This window comes from Lactuca serriola, chromosome 6, assembly GCF_051521515.1.
Source record: "Lactuca serriola cultivar US96UC23 chromosome 6, Lser_US96UC23_V15, whole genome shotgun sequence".
NCBI classification, from domain to species: domain Eukaryota; kingdom Viridiplantae; phylum Streptophyta; class Magnoliopsida; order Asterales; family Asteraceae; genus Lactuca; species Lactuca serriola.
In genome coordinates, this window is record NC_136413.1 from 91,953,021 (window position 1) to 91,971,520 (window position 18,500).

Genomic DNA, 18,500 nt, shown 5'->3' on the forward strand with positions numbered 1-18,500 from the left:
TATAAATAAAAGAACGATTCTTAGTAAAGCATGTTGTAAAGACGGCTTCAGCCCATAGATATTGAGGAAGATTCGCATATGTCAACATTGTTCTTGCAGCCTCGCACAATGATTTGTTCCTTCTTTCAACAACACCATTTTGTTGTGGTGTATATGGTGATGAGAAGTTATGCGAAGTTCCTTTTTCAGTTAAGAACAAATCCAACATGTTATTCTTAAATTTTGAACCATTATCACTCTTTATTCTTCGAACATTCTTCTTCAGACTCATCTCTATCTTTTTGATAAAATCAATCATTGTTTGAGCAACTTCAGATTTTAACATGAGAAAAAATACCCAAGTGAAACGTGAAAAATCATCAACAATAACCAAAATGTATCGTTTCTTGTTAAGTGTTTCAACAATCCAAGGTCCACAAAGGTCTATGTGAAGAAGTTCCAATGGTTCAACAATTTTTGAATCTATCACGATAAGATGTCCTTTGCGATGTTTTCCTTGTTCACAAGCTGCACAAAGAGTATTATTATCAAATTTTAACACAGGAAGACCACGGACTAAGTCCTCTGTAACCAACTTGTTTAGATTTCGAAAGTTTAAATATGACAAACGTCTATGCCATAACCAGCTGACATCATTTGATGCTTTTGAAAGTAGACAAACAGATGGTTTGCCCACAATGGGTTTAATATCCAGTGTGAACATATCGCCATATCGTTTCGAATTTAGCAACACTTCTTTCGTCTTGACATTTGAGATTATACTCCCTTCTTCGTTAAACACCACTTGATTTCTAGTGCCCACAACTAATTGCGAAACACTAATCAAATTATGTTTAAGACCTTCCACATATGCAACTCGATTTACTGTGAATTGCCCATTCGTTACTTTGCCATATCCTTTGACTTGACATTTTTTATTATTATCAAACTTCACTACTCCAGCATTTTCAAGACTTCGAAAATCTCTTAAGTTCTCCTTCCTTCCAGTCATGTGACGTGAGCAACCACTATCAATGTACCATTTCGTATCATATTGCTTGTCACATAGTACCTGCATTTAATTAAAGAATTTAGGTACCCAATGCTTTTTGGGTCCTTGGTTATTAGCTTGAAACAAAGAGTGAATTTTAGAACTGAAAACCCAAGTTCGAACTTTTGCTTTGATACTATCAATTAAATCAACATCATTATCTAAAGATATTGAAATATAACTTTTCGATGGTTTTGGATTTTCATTAGATTGCACCTCAGGCTTCTCAATTCTTGTTAATTTTTTGATTGGTTTCCATCTCTGAACTGGAGTATTCGAATCTTGAGAAGATAAACTTCCAGTTGTTGACTCATTCAAATACTTTTCGTAAGTTGTTTTGATCGGAACTTGAGAAAACCTTCCAGACTTATACCTTTTGCCTTGTCCCTCAAACCAATTATTAATGGAATGAATTTCTGATTTTCCGTTTGAACATGAAACCTTTGTTGGTTTTGTGATTGAAGGATTTGGAAATTTTGAATTTTGTGGTGTAAATGTCACTATTGATTTTGAAATTTCGTTTGTAATGGGTTGACTATTCGTTGATTTTTGAACATTGTTAAGTTTTTGATCATTCACAACCTTTTGTGATGTCTCATACTTTCGAATGTTATCAAATTTTCGAACATGTGCAACCTTTTGATTAATGGGAAAGGTGTCTATTACATTCATTGGTTGATGAAAAGACGTGTTTCTTTGTTTATCTGTGACAAAAGGCTTTTGAAAACTCTTTGTTTTTGAAATATATGTTAATTTGGATTTTCAAACATTGTTTTTCTCAGACGAAACTTTGGATTTAGTTAGATCGAATTTTTCATTAGACACTACTTGCCAAAAAATTATATTTTGTGCCTTTTTTTTGAAACTTTGTGTTCTTTTGAAAACTTATCAACAAGCACTTTGAATTTGTTTGAATTAAGTTTCACAATTGGAGTTGAATCAACAACTACTTTTGTAACAACTTCTTTTTCTTTTTCAGATTTAACAACCCATTTTTGTTTTGGTTTTTGTTTTTGAAAAACATACGAATTTTTAGTGAGGTTGTTTTCAATTGTGTTTGATTTGAAAAGAGTCCTTCATTTGTTGAACGCTTATTGTCTTCTTCGACCAATTTGTTAAAATCTGGCTTTATATTCTCTGTATTTCCAGTAGTGACAAACACTTGATTTGGAAACACAACATTATCAGTACATGTAAAATTTGGATACACAACTGTGTTGGTTTCCAGAAAATGTGCTCCTTTTTCACTAATCACTTTGTCGAACTTTTCCTTGTCACCATACACTTGTTCAACAACAATTCTTGGAATTGAAGTTTCAGTTGAAACTTTCTTTTCTATCTTACAAACATTCGAAGCTTTGATTTCGTCCTCCTCATCATCACTACTATCTGTCTGACTGTCTCGAACTTCCACATCATCAATGTCAAAAAATTTCGAAGTAGAGGGTTTTCCAATATCATCCTCAACCATCGAATCATTAACAATTTCTTTACCTTTGACCTTAGATGTGATGTTAATGATAGACAACTGAGAACAATCAATACTTTCTTCTTCTTCAATTTCACTGATTTCGCTAAGAATATCCGAATTCTCATCGACATCAGCAAAATTGAGTTGTGAATCAAGTTTTGAGTGTGCAGTTCTTTTCAAAATTTTCACTTGTTCATCTTTTGTCAAACTTTCATTAACAATATTTACCAATTCATCAGCATTTAAAAACTCATCTATTTTAACAACGCCATAAGCAAACATATTGTCTGGTACTTTGTTAGAATCAGCAATTGTGTTTTCACAATCATATGACATGACATCAACTTTTTCTCTTTTGAATGTAAGAAAAGGAAAAAGTTTACGATGTTGTTATTTGCTAATGTCAGAAGAATGATGTAAAGCAGTTAATTTGGCATATAAACATTTTGCAGCGTTACAATAGATGTTACATTGTGCCAACAACATCCTTACATCTTTATCTAGATTCTCTCCATCATTATTGACATTTCCTAATTGTAACTCTAGATACTTTACCCTGCAACGTTTCGTGTCTAGCAACTTTTGAGTCGTAAGCAATTGATTATTAATTTTCTTTGCCTCGTTACTAGCAGACACAACAATAGCATAAAAGTAAGCAACAGTATCATCAAAAGCAATTATTTCATAATCATATGCATGTAAAGGAATATTAAAAGATTCGAGTATAGAACGTACCTTAGTTGTCATAGGAGATTTGTTACTTGACTTTGAAATGAAGCAATGTCCAGATATCTCCTCTTTTTCTCCATCCTCAAATCTTGAAAACATGGCACCATGAGTAGGATGCCTCATTTCCTCGTCATCAAACCCAGATGACCAAATCTGATAAGTGACACTTTCTTCATCTTCATCCTCTCGTCTTGCCACAAGGGAAAATCCCTTGGCTTTCTCACGAACTTCCTCCAGTTTTTCAGCATAATATGCTTCATCCTTTACTCTATTCTTCTTTTCGTCTTTCTTTCGAAGCATGCAATCAATTGCAAAGTAATTCGCACCGTTACAGTAATGAAAATCTACACCAGAATCCCCTTTCAATTTCTTTTCTGCCTTAAACTCTTTCACCTTGTCATCATTCTTCTCAGACTTTTCAAATTTCATTTTCTCTTCTACACCAGACTTCGTAAAATTTCCTTTCACCTCACTCTGCTTTCCCTTAGGATCAAAAGGCTTTTTGAAAAAAAAAATTAACTCGATTATTCGAGTAAAAACCTACAGCTTCATTATCCGAATTCAAGAGAAAACCTTCTTCATCTGAATTCTCCTTTTCAGCAGATTCCACCTCAGACACTTTCGAAACCAGAGCCAGTGGTCCGCCTAAACTCTGTTTCGCTTCTTCCATTATTTCAGAAACTTCACTTTCGTGTGTCTTCAGCTGATTGTAGACATCATTCAAAGATAAACTGTCAAAGCTCTGTTGATTTTTGATCATCATACTAACACTCCTCCATTCCTTCCTAAGTCTCATAACAAAAGTAAGATTATACTCCATTAAGGACCTTGTAATTCCTTAGCGATTGCATATGTAGATCAACTCATTCAGACAATCGTAGTAAACTTCAATTGTTTCAATTTCCTTTTGTCTGAACTCCTTCAGTTCAACTAAACACTGCGTAACAAAATTGATCTTAGTCTTCTCACTTCCTTGATACTTTTCCTTAAGAGTATTCCAAATCTCCTTAGCAGTTTTACAACCACGAATGTAGTTGTAAACAACATGTGGCAAAGCACCTCTCAACTCTCTCATGTATCTCTTTTCATTGTTCTTTAGTCTTGTTTGTTGCTCTTCAACAACAGAAGTAGTTCCAGATGAACCTATGTTTTGAACAATCAATGGAGGTTGAACTGTTCCATTGATGCAATTCCACAACTCTTCATCCAAACCATTCAAGTAGTCTTCCATACGATCAGCCCACTGATCGTAATATTCTGGAATCATCATTGGAATTTTGGTTGATGATCCAAGCAGATGGGAATATGAATTCATTGTGTTCATGTTGAAGTTCGCCATTGATGAACACAAGAAAATTTCAGAAATCACAGAAACTTGATGAATTTGAAATTTGATCAAACGAATTGATCAAAAACTTATAATCGATCACTCGATTATACAATTTGAATGCAGAATTTAATCAAATCTGTAGATCAGACGTGATTTTCAGAACCAAAAGCGCGGAAACTTTTGAGACAAAAAAAATGACTCAAAATCAGATGATTCAGAATGAAAATCAGATCAATGCAGTTTGATTCCTACTCTGATACCAATTGTAGAAGAATTATATTCGAGAAATCGATTAAGAACAAGAACAATCAATGTAACAAACTCAGAAAGTAAATAAGACTTTGAAGTTTGTATTACTCTCAATAAGCTCGATTACAAAACAGATAACGAAATTGGAAAACTCGTATCTCTAAATCTAGGCTCGGTCCCTATTTATAGGGAAACAGAGAGTACAAAAAATACTAAGTCTAAAACTATTAAGCTTCGTATGAAAATGACTTAGCAAATATGTTACATACGAAATTGACTAAACACTATTCGACTCTTTACAAGACTTCGACCCTTACACGTATTATGTGATGTTTCATTCTTACTTCGGGTCTTAAAGCAAATTGATTGGAGTGGGAGTTTCTGATTCATATATTAAGGTTGTTGCGGAGAGGGTGGGTGTGCGTCAGATTCTCTTCCTTTCACTCTTTTAGGTGTGCCAGCAGGTCAGAACATGTTTAGGGTTAATGCCTTGTTAGGTTGGAATTTGAAATGCATTTTGTTTGTCGATCAACATACCTTTGTAAAGTTATTTTTGGGTAGCATGGGTACTTACTTAATGTCAATATTTCTAGTCCAAAATTTTATGCTTCGATCCATGGAGTTGTTGAGAGTTAGTTTTGTTTTTTTTAGTACGGACCTTGATGAGAGGCGCATGCATTGGGTTATATAGGATAGAGTTTTGGCTAATAGAGGAGAGGGTGGGTTGGGTGTGGGGAGTTTGTTCTCATTTAATTGGGATATGCTTTTTCAGTGGCGTTGGAGATTTTACCATTCTCTAAATCCATTGTAGATGAGGGTGGTTCAAGATTTGTATGGTATAGGTGGGGGGGATGTTTTTTGATGACTGCAAAGAGATATTGGGTGGGTCCCTAGAATAGGATTATTCGTATGTTGGGTCACGTGAGGGACCATAGGTTGGACTTTCACCCTTTATGCTCGATATAGGTGGGGGATGGGAGATATATGTATTTTTGACATGATGTATGATCGGGGAACATGACCTTTGCAGTGTCATTTCATAAGATTTGATGCTATTGATATGCACAGACAGGCGTTAATTAGAGATTGGGTAGGAAATGGGGTCTATCAGACATAATCCCGGGGGTGACGTTGAGCAGACATGGTGGGATAGTTTTATCTCTTTGATGATGGATGTACAATTGGAGTCCAAGTCGAATAGACTGGGATGGCTCCTTGACATGACAAACAGTTTTTCTATTTCATTTGCTTGTTCTTTTGTGGATAATGGGATGCTTTTTACGGGAGGAATGGAGACTCAATGGAACAATTAGGTTCCTATCAAGTTAAACATTCTTCTTTGGAGATTGCAATTACAAAGTATTCCCACTAAAGAGAGACTTTCGTATATGGGCATTGTTGTGGAGTTGATCATGTGTCTTGTTTATTCTCATTCAACAGAGACGGTAGAGCTTATTTGTAGGTTGTTTGGAGCTTATAGATTTGTGGATGCATATTACGATTTGGTGGGTGTTCAAATTCCTGATCTGGTTACCATTCGGTCTTTAGCCTTTAGTCTCTTGGGCAGATATAGTTAGGTTTTTGGGAGGCCAATGTAAGGCTTTTGATGTTGTCGTGATGACTAATTTTTGGTTTTTATGGAATGTTCACAATCTCATTCTATTTGGAACGGTTTTGCCTAGGAAATCCTTGATTTTTGAAGATGTGGTAGATATGACATTTTTTAGATTTCTAATAGATATAGTAAATCTAAGTTGGGTTGGGTTCCTTGGTTCAAAATCTTGCTTAACTTCTATTTATTTGTAATGAGTTGTTTCTAGTGTCTTATTAGTTTCTTAATAAAATTGTCATTCCAAAAAACAAATTGTATGAAAAAAATGTTTTAACTTTTTTTTTTAAATTAAGTTTAAAAACTTTATTAAAACCAAAAAAAATTCTAAACATTTTAAACCGATAACATCTAGAACTTTTTTCGTTTAAAAAGTTATATGAAAAGATTAAAAAAAAATTCAAAAAATTATAAAACAAGTTTAAAAAAATTAAGGAACGATTTCTGAACGTTTTAAACTTGTAACATTTATAAATGCTTTTATTTAAAAAGTTGCATGACAATTTTTTTGAAAAAAATGTAAAAAAGAGGTTATAAAAGGTTGTAAAAATACTGTAAAAGATATTGTAAAAAGGTTTATAAAAATCTTAAAAATAGTTGGAAATTTTTCGAAACAGTTGTGAAAAAATAAATTTGCATAAAACATAAATTTATGTTGAATTTGTAAAATAAAATGTTTTGACAATGTTCATATCAAAATTTAAAGTTTAAACAAATTTAGTAACAAAATTTAAAATTGGCACAAGTGAAAAAACAAAAATTCATAATTGGTTATCTTTTTGTAATATTTTTTGATTCGTTGGCACCGTAAAAACATGTTATAATAGTTTTTCTTAAAAGAAATTCTTAAGTCCTTTTGAGTAAAATGGTAAAATTACTGGTGCAATGTATAGAAAAAATAAGTTCAACGTACCTTTTGAACAAATATATATATATATATATATATATATATATATATATATATATATATATATATATATATATATATATGAAAAAGAAAAGTAATAGCAAAATATATATATATATACTGTAAAAGATATTGTAAAAAGGTTTATAAAAATCTTAAAAATAGTTGGAAATTTTTCGAAACAGTTGTGAAAAAATAAATTTGCATAAAACATAAATTTATGTTGAATTTGTAAAATAAAATGTTTTGACAATGTTCATATCAAAATTTAAAGTTTAAACAAATTTAGTAACAAAATTTAAAATTGGCACAAGTGAAAAAACAAAAATTCATAATTGGTTATCTTTTTGTAATATTTTTTGATTCGTTGGCACCGTAAAAACATGTTATAATAGTTTTTCTTAAAAGAAATTCTTAAGTCCTTTTGAGTAAAATGGTAAAATTACTGGTGCAATGTATAGAAAAAATAAGTTCAACGTACCTTTTGAACAATATATATATATATATATATATATATATATATATATATATATATATATATATATATATATATGAAAAAGAAAAGTAATAGCAAAATATATATATATATATATATATATATATATATATATATATATATATATATATATATAAAATAAAGTTACCCTTTTAATTTATTATTTTTTCTCTTATTTGTGAAGATTGTAGTCATAGTGGGCATATGGACACATGTTGACATGATTGTGCAACATTATCACTGAAACCTGTGTACTTCACATTTGGTATCACATGGGCATCTTACTTTTTATATTTTGTACTAAGAAAATAATCGATGTGCACAATAAATAAATAGGAATAAATATTAATTTCGTAATAATATAAGGATTGTAAATGACTAAATGACAAAATGTAAAACTAAAGTATAGTCTATAAAGGTATTTGACCACTGTTAATCACTCCTTGTGTGCATAATAAACTCTTTTTCTTTTGTTGCTACTAAGTGTTTTTTTAGTCTAAAATTCCTTTTAAGCATCAAAATGAAATCCCAAACACCTTTTAAATATCAAAATTTATCTTGACAAAAAGTGATACTACATGATGTGGAATTTTATAGACCCAAAGTTGTTTTTTTATTACGAATCAAGTGTGATAAATAGAAAAATTATTGAGATGGTAGCCTATTACTACTAGTAAAATTAACAAGGAAACTATAAATAAACGCAAATTTTACTATTTCATAAATTTTAACTCAAGTTTATTTTTGATATTATTTGTAATTATTTTAGAATACTATCATTTATGTTGCAATCATTTTTTCTTCTCTATTCGGCATCTCCACTCCTATTCTTTCCTACTACTTTTTCCATTTTGCCTCTTCAACCACTACTTTTTCAATATGTTACATGTTTCAACCTAATAAGAAACATCATATTTATAAGATCTAAATTCTAACCCACTAAACTGACACAAACTCAACATGAAAACGGATTGAACAACATGCCATGATAATTAAACAATTCAGATAGGGTCAAACTCTTTTGACATCTTTAATATTTCAACTTAATATTTCTACTCAACACGACATGTTTGTCAGATCTACATGATCTTCAAGATTATCTGTAAATGATATATAGTTACTTTATTTCAATTCAAATGTTGTTTTTTGCCCTTCAACTCCAACTATTCATTTGTCGAGATAAGTTGATTAAAATTAAACAAAAACATGAAATCATAAATTCACCTTTTTGTTAAGATAAGCATCAGAAAAACCCAACCATAATCAATATGGCCTAATGACAATCAACTAGTATGAAACTCTTTAAAATTGAGTTGACTTATATTCGAATCCTACATGTTTCAAGCTTAAAAAGTGATCAAAAAAAGACAACCGAAAACCCATAAACATGCCTCCAAGTGTTGGTTCCAGGTTGGATGCTTAAACCTTTTATTACTCCCCTAGCCACTTATGTACCAAAAAAGCAAAAGCATATCTTGGTGGGACAAAACATGAGTGCATTGTGCCCCCTACCAAAGATCTCATACCAATTTTGGACTTATTGTTCACTATTATAACATATGATCAGACTTCAGAACCTCCATTTTTCATGATCAAATTTCTTCACAGGAAGGAGAAGGAGTTGTACTCTAAGCTTAATTATATGTACCCTGGAAGCATCCTCAAACTCCAACAAAAGGAAACCAGAACAAGAAAGCAACAACAGATTACAGATCAAGTAACAAAATCAAAATCAGCAAAAGGAGTTCTATTTCATCAACCAATATCAAGGGAAGATCAACGGTATCAAAAGCAAGGCCATGATTAACATGGATGGGACTGATCATAGAGGAATACCAATAAAGAGTAAACTTTGCTTGATGATCATGGCACAATATTGCTCAAGTTAAAGAATTTGAACCCAGGTAAACCTTACAATAATCATCTTTTGATGTTTTTGTTTTCTGTTTTTGGCATTTACCAAGATCCAAACTAAAGTTTTGGTCTTTGTTCAATTGATAGTGTGTCGGATGATGGATAGCTAGGGGAGGTTCAAAATACACGTATATGTGTAATTCTTGAAAGGTTAACTACAAAAAATAGCAAATATAATTTCATTTATTTGTTGATTATAACATTCTATTTTCATCTTCTTTTTATTACAACATTGTATTTTGAAAAATATACCAAATTATAACAATGTCATCCAAATACAACGCAATTTTGACTATTATAGTTGGGTAACATTTTCAAAATACAATGCCTTTATAAGAAATAAACTTGTGAGATGCTATAATAAACAAATGAACAAAAGTACATAGCTATTTCATTCGTTTATCTCATTCATTAATTATGGGTTGTTGTGTGCCTAATTCACATTGCACTTGTGAGATTGTTAGAAAATAACTTTTTTTATGAACAAACTAGTGAAAAAGATGGATAAAAAAGAAAAAATCAAACGCATTGACCACAAAGTCAAAACAATCAAATTCCACAATGGCTACGAAGCAATTCAAGAATCACAACTTCAACTTTTTATACCCCCCACAATGATTTACTGGAGTCTCAACCCTAAGAAAGACTCACAAGTCATGGCTCCAAACTTCCTTCTTTAAACTAGTGCAAATTAGTAAAAACATTTCAATAAAACAATTTTAGCCAATAATTGGTGGTATTATATCTCAAATATCAATCAATCAAATCATTCTTTGATTTGAGTTTGAGTTTGAGTTCTTCCTTTCTTTGATTTGTTCTTCTCCTGCATTTTCTTCTTCTTGGCTTCTGCACTGATCCATGTGTAGTCAGCAGGAATAGCAAAAGGGTCTTGAGTAGTTTCGATTCTACTGCTTGAAGCACCAGATGATGAGCTGGCACGGTGGTATGGAGTTTTGATCCACTGGAACCAAGATGATGATGACGTGGAGGATTGATTGGCCATTGATGGGCTGTCACGGTCGCCACTTGTCGGACTTGTAGGTGGGGTTGTGAATTCATCCAACGGTTGTAACTCTTCAAATTTTGTGAAAGTAACTAAAACCCTTATGGTCGGGATCACTGGAATTGCTACCTGAAAACATCACATATTATTATTTTATTATTATTATTATCACCCAGAAAATAATATCAGTATATAAAAACTTTTGTAAATCTGTGAATTTATAATAGGAAAACTTTTATACAAGATTTGTGTTATAAAAACTTTGCATACATAAGACTTTGCAATTTTTCAATTCATTCCATGATGGAATCAACAAAATGGAAGGAATCACATTCCTTTAGAAATGCTCCATTCCATTTCATCGGATAAACAAACACAAACAGGTTTATTATCAATTCCAATGGAATGAACCATTCCATTCCTTTACAGAGTCCATCATGAATCAGATTCAACCACAATAACAACTTTAAATGAAAAATATGAATCCTTTATAACATGAAGATGTCCATCTAACATTTCAATAAATCTTATTTCTAGTATCACCAAGCATTACGTTTATAAACAATGTTTATTTCATACAATATGGCCACTTCTTACATATAACCGATTAACCAATTACAAGCAAAAAGGTTATAAAAATTGCTCCTAGTACGAAATGCCAATGCATATTTTGTATAACAATGAACATTATTGCATAATATGGGAAAAAAAAACGTAAAACTTCATTGCATAAATAAGTAATTAACCCATAGATAACATAAGAAGTAATTTTAGTTTCTATCCTTCTAACAATTCGTTTTGTTGCACATGCAGGGTTGAAGCTACTACGAAACTGATACTAAAAACCATTCATTACCCTTCACATAACCACATCCAAACACCAATCACAAGTCTAACAAATTTGATAAAAAAAATAATAACGAAAACTTTAAAAAGTACCTTAACAGGAAAAGTCCCCATTGGAAGCTTTGTTGTAAGCAAATCTCTCAATCTCCTTATCGCCTTAACTTTATTCGCTAATATATCAAGCAAAGGCAAAAGCTCCTCAGTTCTCAAAGGAAAATTAGGAGCAAGCCAAAGAATCGGCCTCAACCCTTTTTTATACTCATTCTCACGACTTCCATCTTTCCTTCTATTTCCACTTGTTGACCCATTCGAAGAAGACGCCTTCAATTCCTTCACTTTCCTACTCTCATTTTCTTTCACAGTCACCTCCATCGAATGCCTCCCCGGTTGAATTTGACCTTGACCTTGACCTTGACTTTGACTTTGACTAGGGGGTGAGTCACCAAGAAGATCACTAACCTTTTCCTCTAAACATAACGACCCACGAGGCGGTGCCACACCCTTTCGACCACCCCGGTCAACTTTATTCCCGCCTTTCCTCCACCCATCGAACCACCCTTTTTTATCTTTCTCAATTTTAATCTCACCATTTTTGTAACTCGGTATATCTTCAATTGGAATATCGCGTTGCTCAAAACAACTATGTCGATGCCCGATCACATTTTCGTTATTTTCGTGGCCAAATTCGGAAGAATCAAACTTTAGTGCCGCCTCGAGTTGCTTCCGCTCTTCGTCTGTTAAAATCTCGTTAAGTTCCTCGCTTTCCGTTTCGTTTTCATTACACGATGAAAAAAACTCATCGTCTGACATGGCACCCGGGACCCGCCTAGACTTTATACTCACAACCACATTATGCATATCATACACTTTACATTTCCAACTCCCAACCGATTCTGTTTTCTCCTGTCTGCGCCACGTCATCTGAGGTAAAAGCACCGCTTGTGTCACATCAATCCCTGGGCGGAATATATTTGTCTGAGACATGGCTTGGACTTCCTGTTGCACCTCCGCGTCAGAAGCCGGTGCACCTGCGCCATCTAGCGCGTTCATCACTTCTTTGTTTTTGTGTGAGATCATACAGAGGGACCCGGGCGGGACTTTTCCGTCTTCCGATCCGTCTCCTAAGAATAAAACGGTTTGATCCGCGCGTTGAATACGGAATCCGTCGAAACCGGCTAATGTCATATCTGCCCTTAGATTTGCGCCACGTTTCCAAATCTTGTAGGTATCGGAAGGGGCAATTCGGGAAATGAACGGGATGACTGAGCTTTCGAATTGGAAAGTGATTTCCATGTAGAAGTCACGCATTCGTCTCATTGTTCCTACTAAACGAGGTAATCTGCGACACCATTTAGCCCAGGCGATTGGTTGATAATGTCTGACTATGATTCTAGCGATTACTTCTTCTCTGTTGCATATAGCTTCTTGTAGAGCACTCCAGCCATGTTCGTTTTGTAAGCTCCAATCTGCTCCGGCAAGCATGAGCATTTCTGTGGAGGTGACGTCACCAAGTTTGACTGCGAGGTGAAGTGGGGTATCGCGATTAGGGACGTCACGTCGGTCGATTACGGAAGAGATTGTATCGGCTTTGGCTTCCTCGGTTAAAGAGATTGATTCGTTGTGGATCTCTGATGGGTCACAGAGGCGTGGAAGTCCGGCGATGATTTTTCTTAGACCACCGTAATCTTTTGTTACTACGGCTTTGTGTGTCGGGCTATGGGAATATTTCGTAAAGTCGATGGCTGCCATCGTTAAAATTTTGAACCCAATGAAACCCTAATGAAACATCCGAATAAAGAAAAAAACGGAAGGCGGAAACTATAGGGTTTCCTTCGAATCTCAGCGATACGGATTACAGTTTCAGTCTGGCAGCCATCGTTAACATTCACTGAAATCAACTAGATTGAACAAAAAAACAGCTGTATTCGCATCAAGTTGTTACAATGGAATAAATGTAAATTACAAGGGTTTCACGAATGAAAAAATCTGACCTTCTTATAATTTATTCTGGGTCGTTTGAGTAGGCGGCAGACGAAGATTGATGAGAAAAAGGACTTGGCTACTGAACTCCCACCACCAATACAAATATAAAACTAACAGACCCTTGCGATCCAATCCAGATCAGACAAACCCCAAAACATGTGGGGAGGTGGGGTTTGAAAAATATTTAAAAAATCACCAGAAATAGGGAAATCTTCAAGGGTTTTGGGAATCTAAAGACGGAAATTGAAAAGGTCACGAAGAGAATCAGACGCTATAAAACCCAAACCCCACCATTCAAGCAAAGAGGAGGAAACCGTGTGTGTGGAAAAAGAATAATAAAACTAAAGGAAAGTATCAAATAATTAAGATTGGGACTTTATCAGGCATTTTCTTTTAATGGAGAGAAGGGACGGGAGTAAAGTCTAGGGACAATTTTACAGATTCATAAAAGGTTGAAGAAGAAGGAGAAAGAAGAAGAAGAAGAGGACGACGATGATAAGGGTAAATTTTTGGGTCAGCTTTAAGTTGGGGGAAGGGGCAAAGGTCCCGTTCTTTTTTTACTTTTAATTCAACAGATAAGAACACGGAAGGAGTATCGTAGTGAGAGAAGGAGAGCGCGTTTTAAATATAGTACCCTATTTAAATGGGGAGTTTACGTTATAAAATAACAAACTCGTAATTTCGGCACTCAACTTTCATTCTTTCAACAATTGTCCCCCTAATTCTAATGAAATTTAAGCATGTCATCGTACCTAATTTTTGCTCTAATATTAATTTTTTTTAGGATTTATTACATCAAATATCTTATTTATGGTTTAAACCTAAACTTTCGACTACTTTACCATTTAGGGATTTGCATATAACATTGTTTAGCTATACACAATAATTTATAATTTAGATGATTGTACAGTACAATCAACTAAAACATAAATTGTTGTGTATAGCTAAAAAATGATATGTGTAAATTATCGTTCATTTTAATTGGTTTGTAGGTATTTTATGATAAAGTGTATGACATCTCAATAAAAGAAAAGATAAAATCAACGTTGATATTATATAAATCTTCAATGTTGTAGCGGCTCAACCTTGTATTTTGTTAAGTTATGGTTTAGGGGCCCCAATTTTTACCCCATGTAACGTCCTATTTTCATAATCAAAAATTTTCATTTTAAATAAGATAAACTTCTTAATTATAAATTCATTATTAAGAAAAACCATTTATTTCCAAATACATTTATCGAAAATCAGAGTAATATAAGAAACATGGAATCCTTAATGTTGTTGATTAGTGCGTACAATCTCGTCTTCACCTTCCCACAATCACCGATAGAACCTAAAACATAAATAATTGGGTAAGCACAAAGCTTAGTGAGTTTCCTCCAAAATACCACATACAACAAACATACCAGCATGCATAATGGGATTACAATCATCGGATTGGAATATCCTGGCACAATCAGTTATCGGACTGGAATGCCAACATGCAATGGATACAATCAACCATCGGACTGGAATACCTAGGGTTTGTTGGCCTGCCACCTCAATAAATCGTTCTTCCCGAGTCTCCATGCCTACGGCTTGCAGCCAGCCCGCACCAGGTATCTTGGCATACAACACACAACAAGACCGTCTCAACCTCAACCACTACCATATGTCAACATATAAACAAACAATGATCACGTAGGTACATAATACATGCAAATATCAATCATACAGTACATTACCGCCTACTAGATCTCTCACATCACACTGCTCCACTACCAGCTAACCACCATGGAATGCATAACCATAAGTAACCAGAGGTGAGATAGCCACCCGAACAAATGATCTTACTCTAGAGCCACAACCAAAAAAGGAACAGGTAAGAAGCCTAGATCAGGAGTTCTCAGGCAATCCTACATGACTACGTACAATCCCTAGGACATTCCACTAAACGATAACCTGTCCACTGGTACTCTAACCAGTATACCACTACTACTGCATCTTATCACGCCTTATATATATATATATATATATATATATATATATATATATATATATATATATAGCAGATCCCCACAGCATAACAACATCATATACACAAGGATACGTGACAAACTCCACAAGGAATGAGTAACCATATTTAACCAGAGATGAGATAGACACCTGGACATATGATCCTATTCTATAGTCACAACCAAACAAGGATCAGGCAGGAAAGCCTAAATCAATAGTCCTCACTCTATCATACGTGACTACATACAGTCCCTAGGCCATCCTTCTAATAACTGATAACTAAAACTAGTGGGTCGACATTGGTGACTTCGACCCACAGGTACAATGAAAATAAACTCACATGAAATGAAGAACCCCAAAATACTGAGACACGCTTCCCTTTCTGCACTACTTTCTCCCACGAATCCACTAATCACCAAAACCAAATAAAATCTTAATCAACAATCCAAAACCCTATGTACGTTCTTGAAGGTGTGACTTAGAGATGTTGGTATGCCCAACATACCACCCTCCTTCCAAACTCAACACAATTTCAAACCACCATAATTTCTTCGTTTCAACTCTTGTTTTGACGTCCTTTATATGCACGGAAAGGTATTGAAGAGCCGCATAATATTATCTAGATATATTGGACTAAAAACTTATCGAACTAAAATTTGTAATTCATGAAAGAAACCCGGTCTATTACTTTTCCCTGTTTACCCTTCGGCCTAATACAAAAATCTAGTGTTAGATCTTACAACCATAATTATCACCTCCCAAAAGGTCTGAACTTTAACTCGTTAAGGCCCACGACCCTGAAATAAGAAATGACAATAAACATGATGTTACACCCTAAATTCTTTGAACTTAACCCAATATTAATATATCTTAAATCTCTATTAGTCCATTACTTATTGTCCGATAGGACGCATTACGGTGAGCGGTCTTGATTCTTGAAGATGAAACACATGTGGCACATCAATACGATCTTGAAAACTAAAACTCCGCATTTATCTTTTATTCTTTTATCTTGATTCTCAATTCTTCAAATCCTCATCGCGAAACGGTTTGTGTTTCACGTCTTTTCCAATTTTCCATTATTTATTAGGTTTGCCCAATTAAGTTTAAATATTTGCAATTATCAATTGATTACATAATACAAAATTTTAATTGTCAAGTCTTCAATACTTTTGTATGGCTTTTAATTTCCAAATATTTTCAAGGAAGCAGTCAGCGAGTCAAGGCTGTCAGGCAGTAGCCATTTTCATTAACCCATTACTTCCAATATTATGTTTGTTCATTTGTAGTTATATTGGTGATTAAAAAAACATATACATAATAATAATAAAAAAAAATTAACTCCGCTATATATAAACTTTTTAGTTTATTATTGTTGGTCACAAGCTCGGATAAAGGTGGAAGGTTTGTAATGTAAAGTATTGTAAAGGCTAAAGGGCCCTATATCTTTGGTTCGCTTAGAGCCCCAAAATTGGTTGAGTCGCCCCTGCTTCAACGGTAATTAATGGCAGAGCCAAGGTCAAATAATGGGTTGCACCAAAAATTGTGTAATACACATTAAGAAAAAAAAAGTGTAATTTCATTAGACATAACAAAGTGACAAAATAAAGTATAGAATATATATTACATTTTAAAGTTCATGTATTCGCTCTTTCATTTTCTGAAAGCGAGTAATTACATTTTAAGTCTTAAAATTCTCAAATGCTTCCTATTCTACACTACAAATCAAAGCATCATTCATAATATTGTCACATGTTCTATTACACAAATTTTTCTTCAACAAATTCATTGCAAAAAAATATCATTCAATGGTTACAATTGTGACGAGCAAAACCAAAGTTATTTTTACTAATCTATAAACCAAATGGAAAAAAAGGTGTTTCCCTGTTTCCACCAACAAACGAAAGAAACCCGCAATTCCCTTCAACTTAACAAATTTCTCATCAAGGAGCAAAGATTGGTGATAGATATCAAGTTATGCATTAAAATGCACCCTTTTTGAATCGTCAAAATCATTTTTGTATATCTCGCTTAATTTCAATAACTTTGATTTATCAAACCTAGAAAATGAGTCACAATGACTTAAAGCCGCCATGTTCTTTATTAATTTTGTGCCAACTTCAATAAATCGATCCCCAAATTCTTGAACCTGCATATCTAAAACTGTGTTAAAATCACAACTTCAAAATGATGTTGATTAGTCATAATGATCATATGCTTTCATGAGGTAACATAATATTCCGACATTTCCACAATTCCAATACTATGTTTTTTCACAAAAACCACATACCTTCATAAAAATTTGTGGAAACCCATCTTTTCTCAAAACTAGCAATGCTTTCTTTTTCCCTTTTACTAATGAAGCCGCTTCCTCTTTGACATATTTAAGTACCTCAACAACTTCTACAAACAAATTCATCAAACGTACAAGTGTTCTATAATGTGAACCCCATCTAGTATCTCCAACTCGAGCAAGAGAAGTCTCTTGATTCAACCCTCTTCCTATTTCAGTTTCACCAATGCCAATTTCGGCTTCAACTCATTCTTTTTGTATCTCTCGTATCATATTTTTTTCTCTTACAAGAACCACAAACCACAATAATCACCAAAGCTAGTTATTCACCACAACAATTAACTGAATTTGGTGTGCAAAACAATGTATATGATATGTGAAACTATTTTCTTTTAATATCAAAGATTTCAATCCGTTAAATGTGCTACTTATATTACTTGCTCCATCATAACCTTATCCCCACCTATTTATTTCAAAAAATTTAATATAAGACATAAAACTATATATATATATATATATATATATATATATATATATATATATATTAGTTTATAACTCGTGGGAACCATATTTATAAAATTAATTAAACTTTTATAATAAAAAATTATAATTATTAATCAATTATTTTAAATAATTCATTTTAAA

The 18,500-nt window shown here is 33.4% G+C and overlaps 1 protein-coding gene across 2 annotated transcripts; it reads right to left on the minus strand.

Annotated features, from left to right (window-relative positions):
* Nucleotides 1-10,240: 10,240 nt before the first annotated feature.
* On the minus strand, nt 10,241-14,173 carry LOC145056513 (uncharacterized). 2 transcript variants are annotated; one of them, XM_079004204.1, is made up of 3 exons: nt 13,576-14,173; nt 11,678-13,482; nt 10,241-10,867 (listed from the first exon to the last, which is right to left on the minus strand). In XM_079004204.1, the coding sequence occupies exons 2-3, from the start codon at nt 13,331-13,333 to the stop codon at nt 10,502-10,504; spliced, it is 2,022 nt and encodes a 673-aa protein (XP_078860330.1). In that variant the 5' UTR covers nt 13,334-13,482; nt 13,576-14,173; the 3' UTR covers nt 10,241-10,501. The 2 variants fall into 2 exon arrangements, with proteins under 2 accessions (XP_078860330.1, XP_078860331.1); XM_079004205.1 differs by having other exon boundaries at nt 11,678-14,173.
* Nucleotides 14,174-18,500: the final 4,327 nt, after the last annotated feature.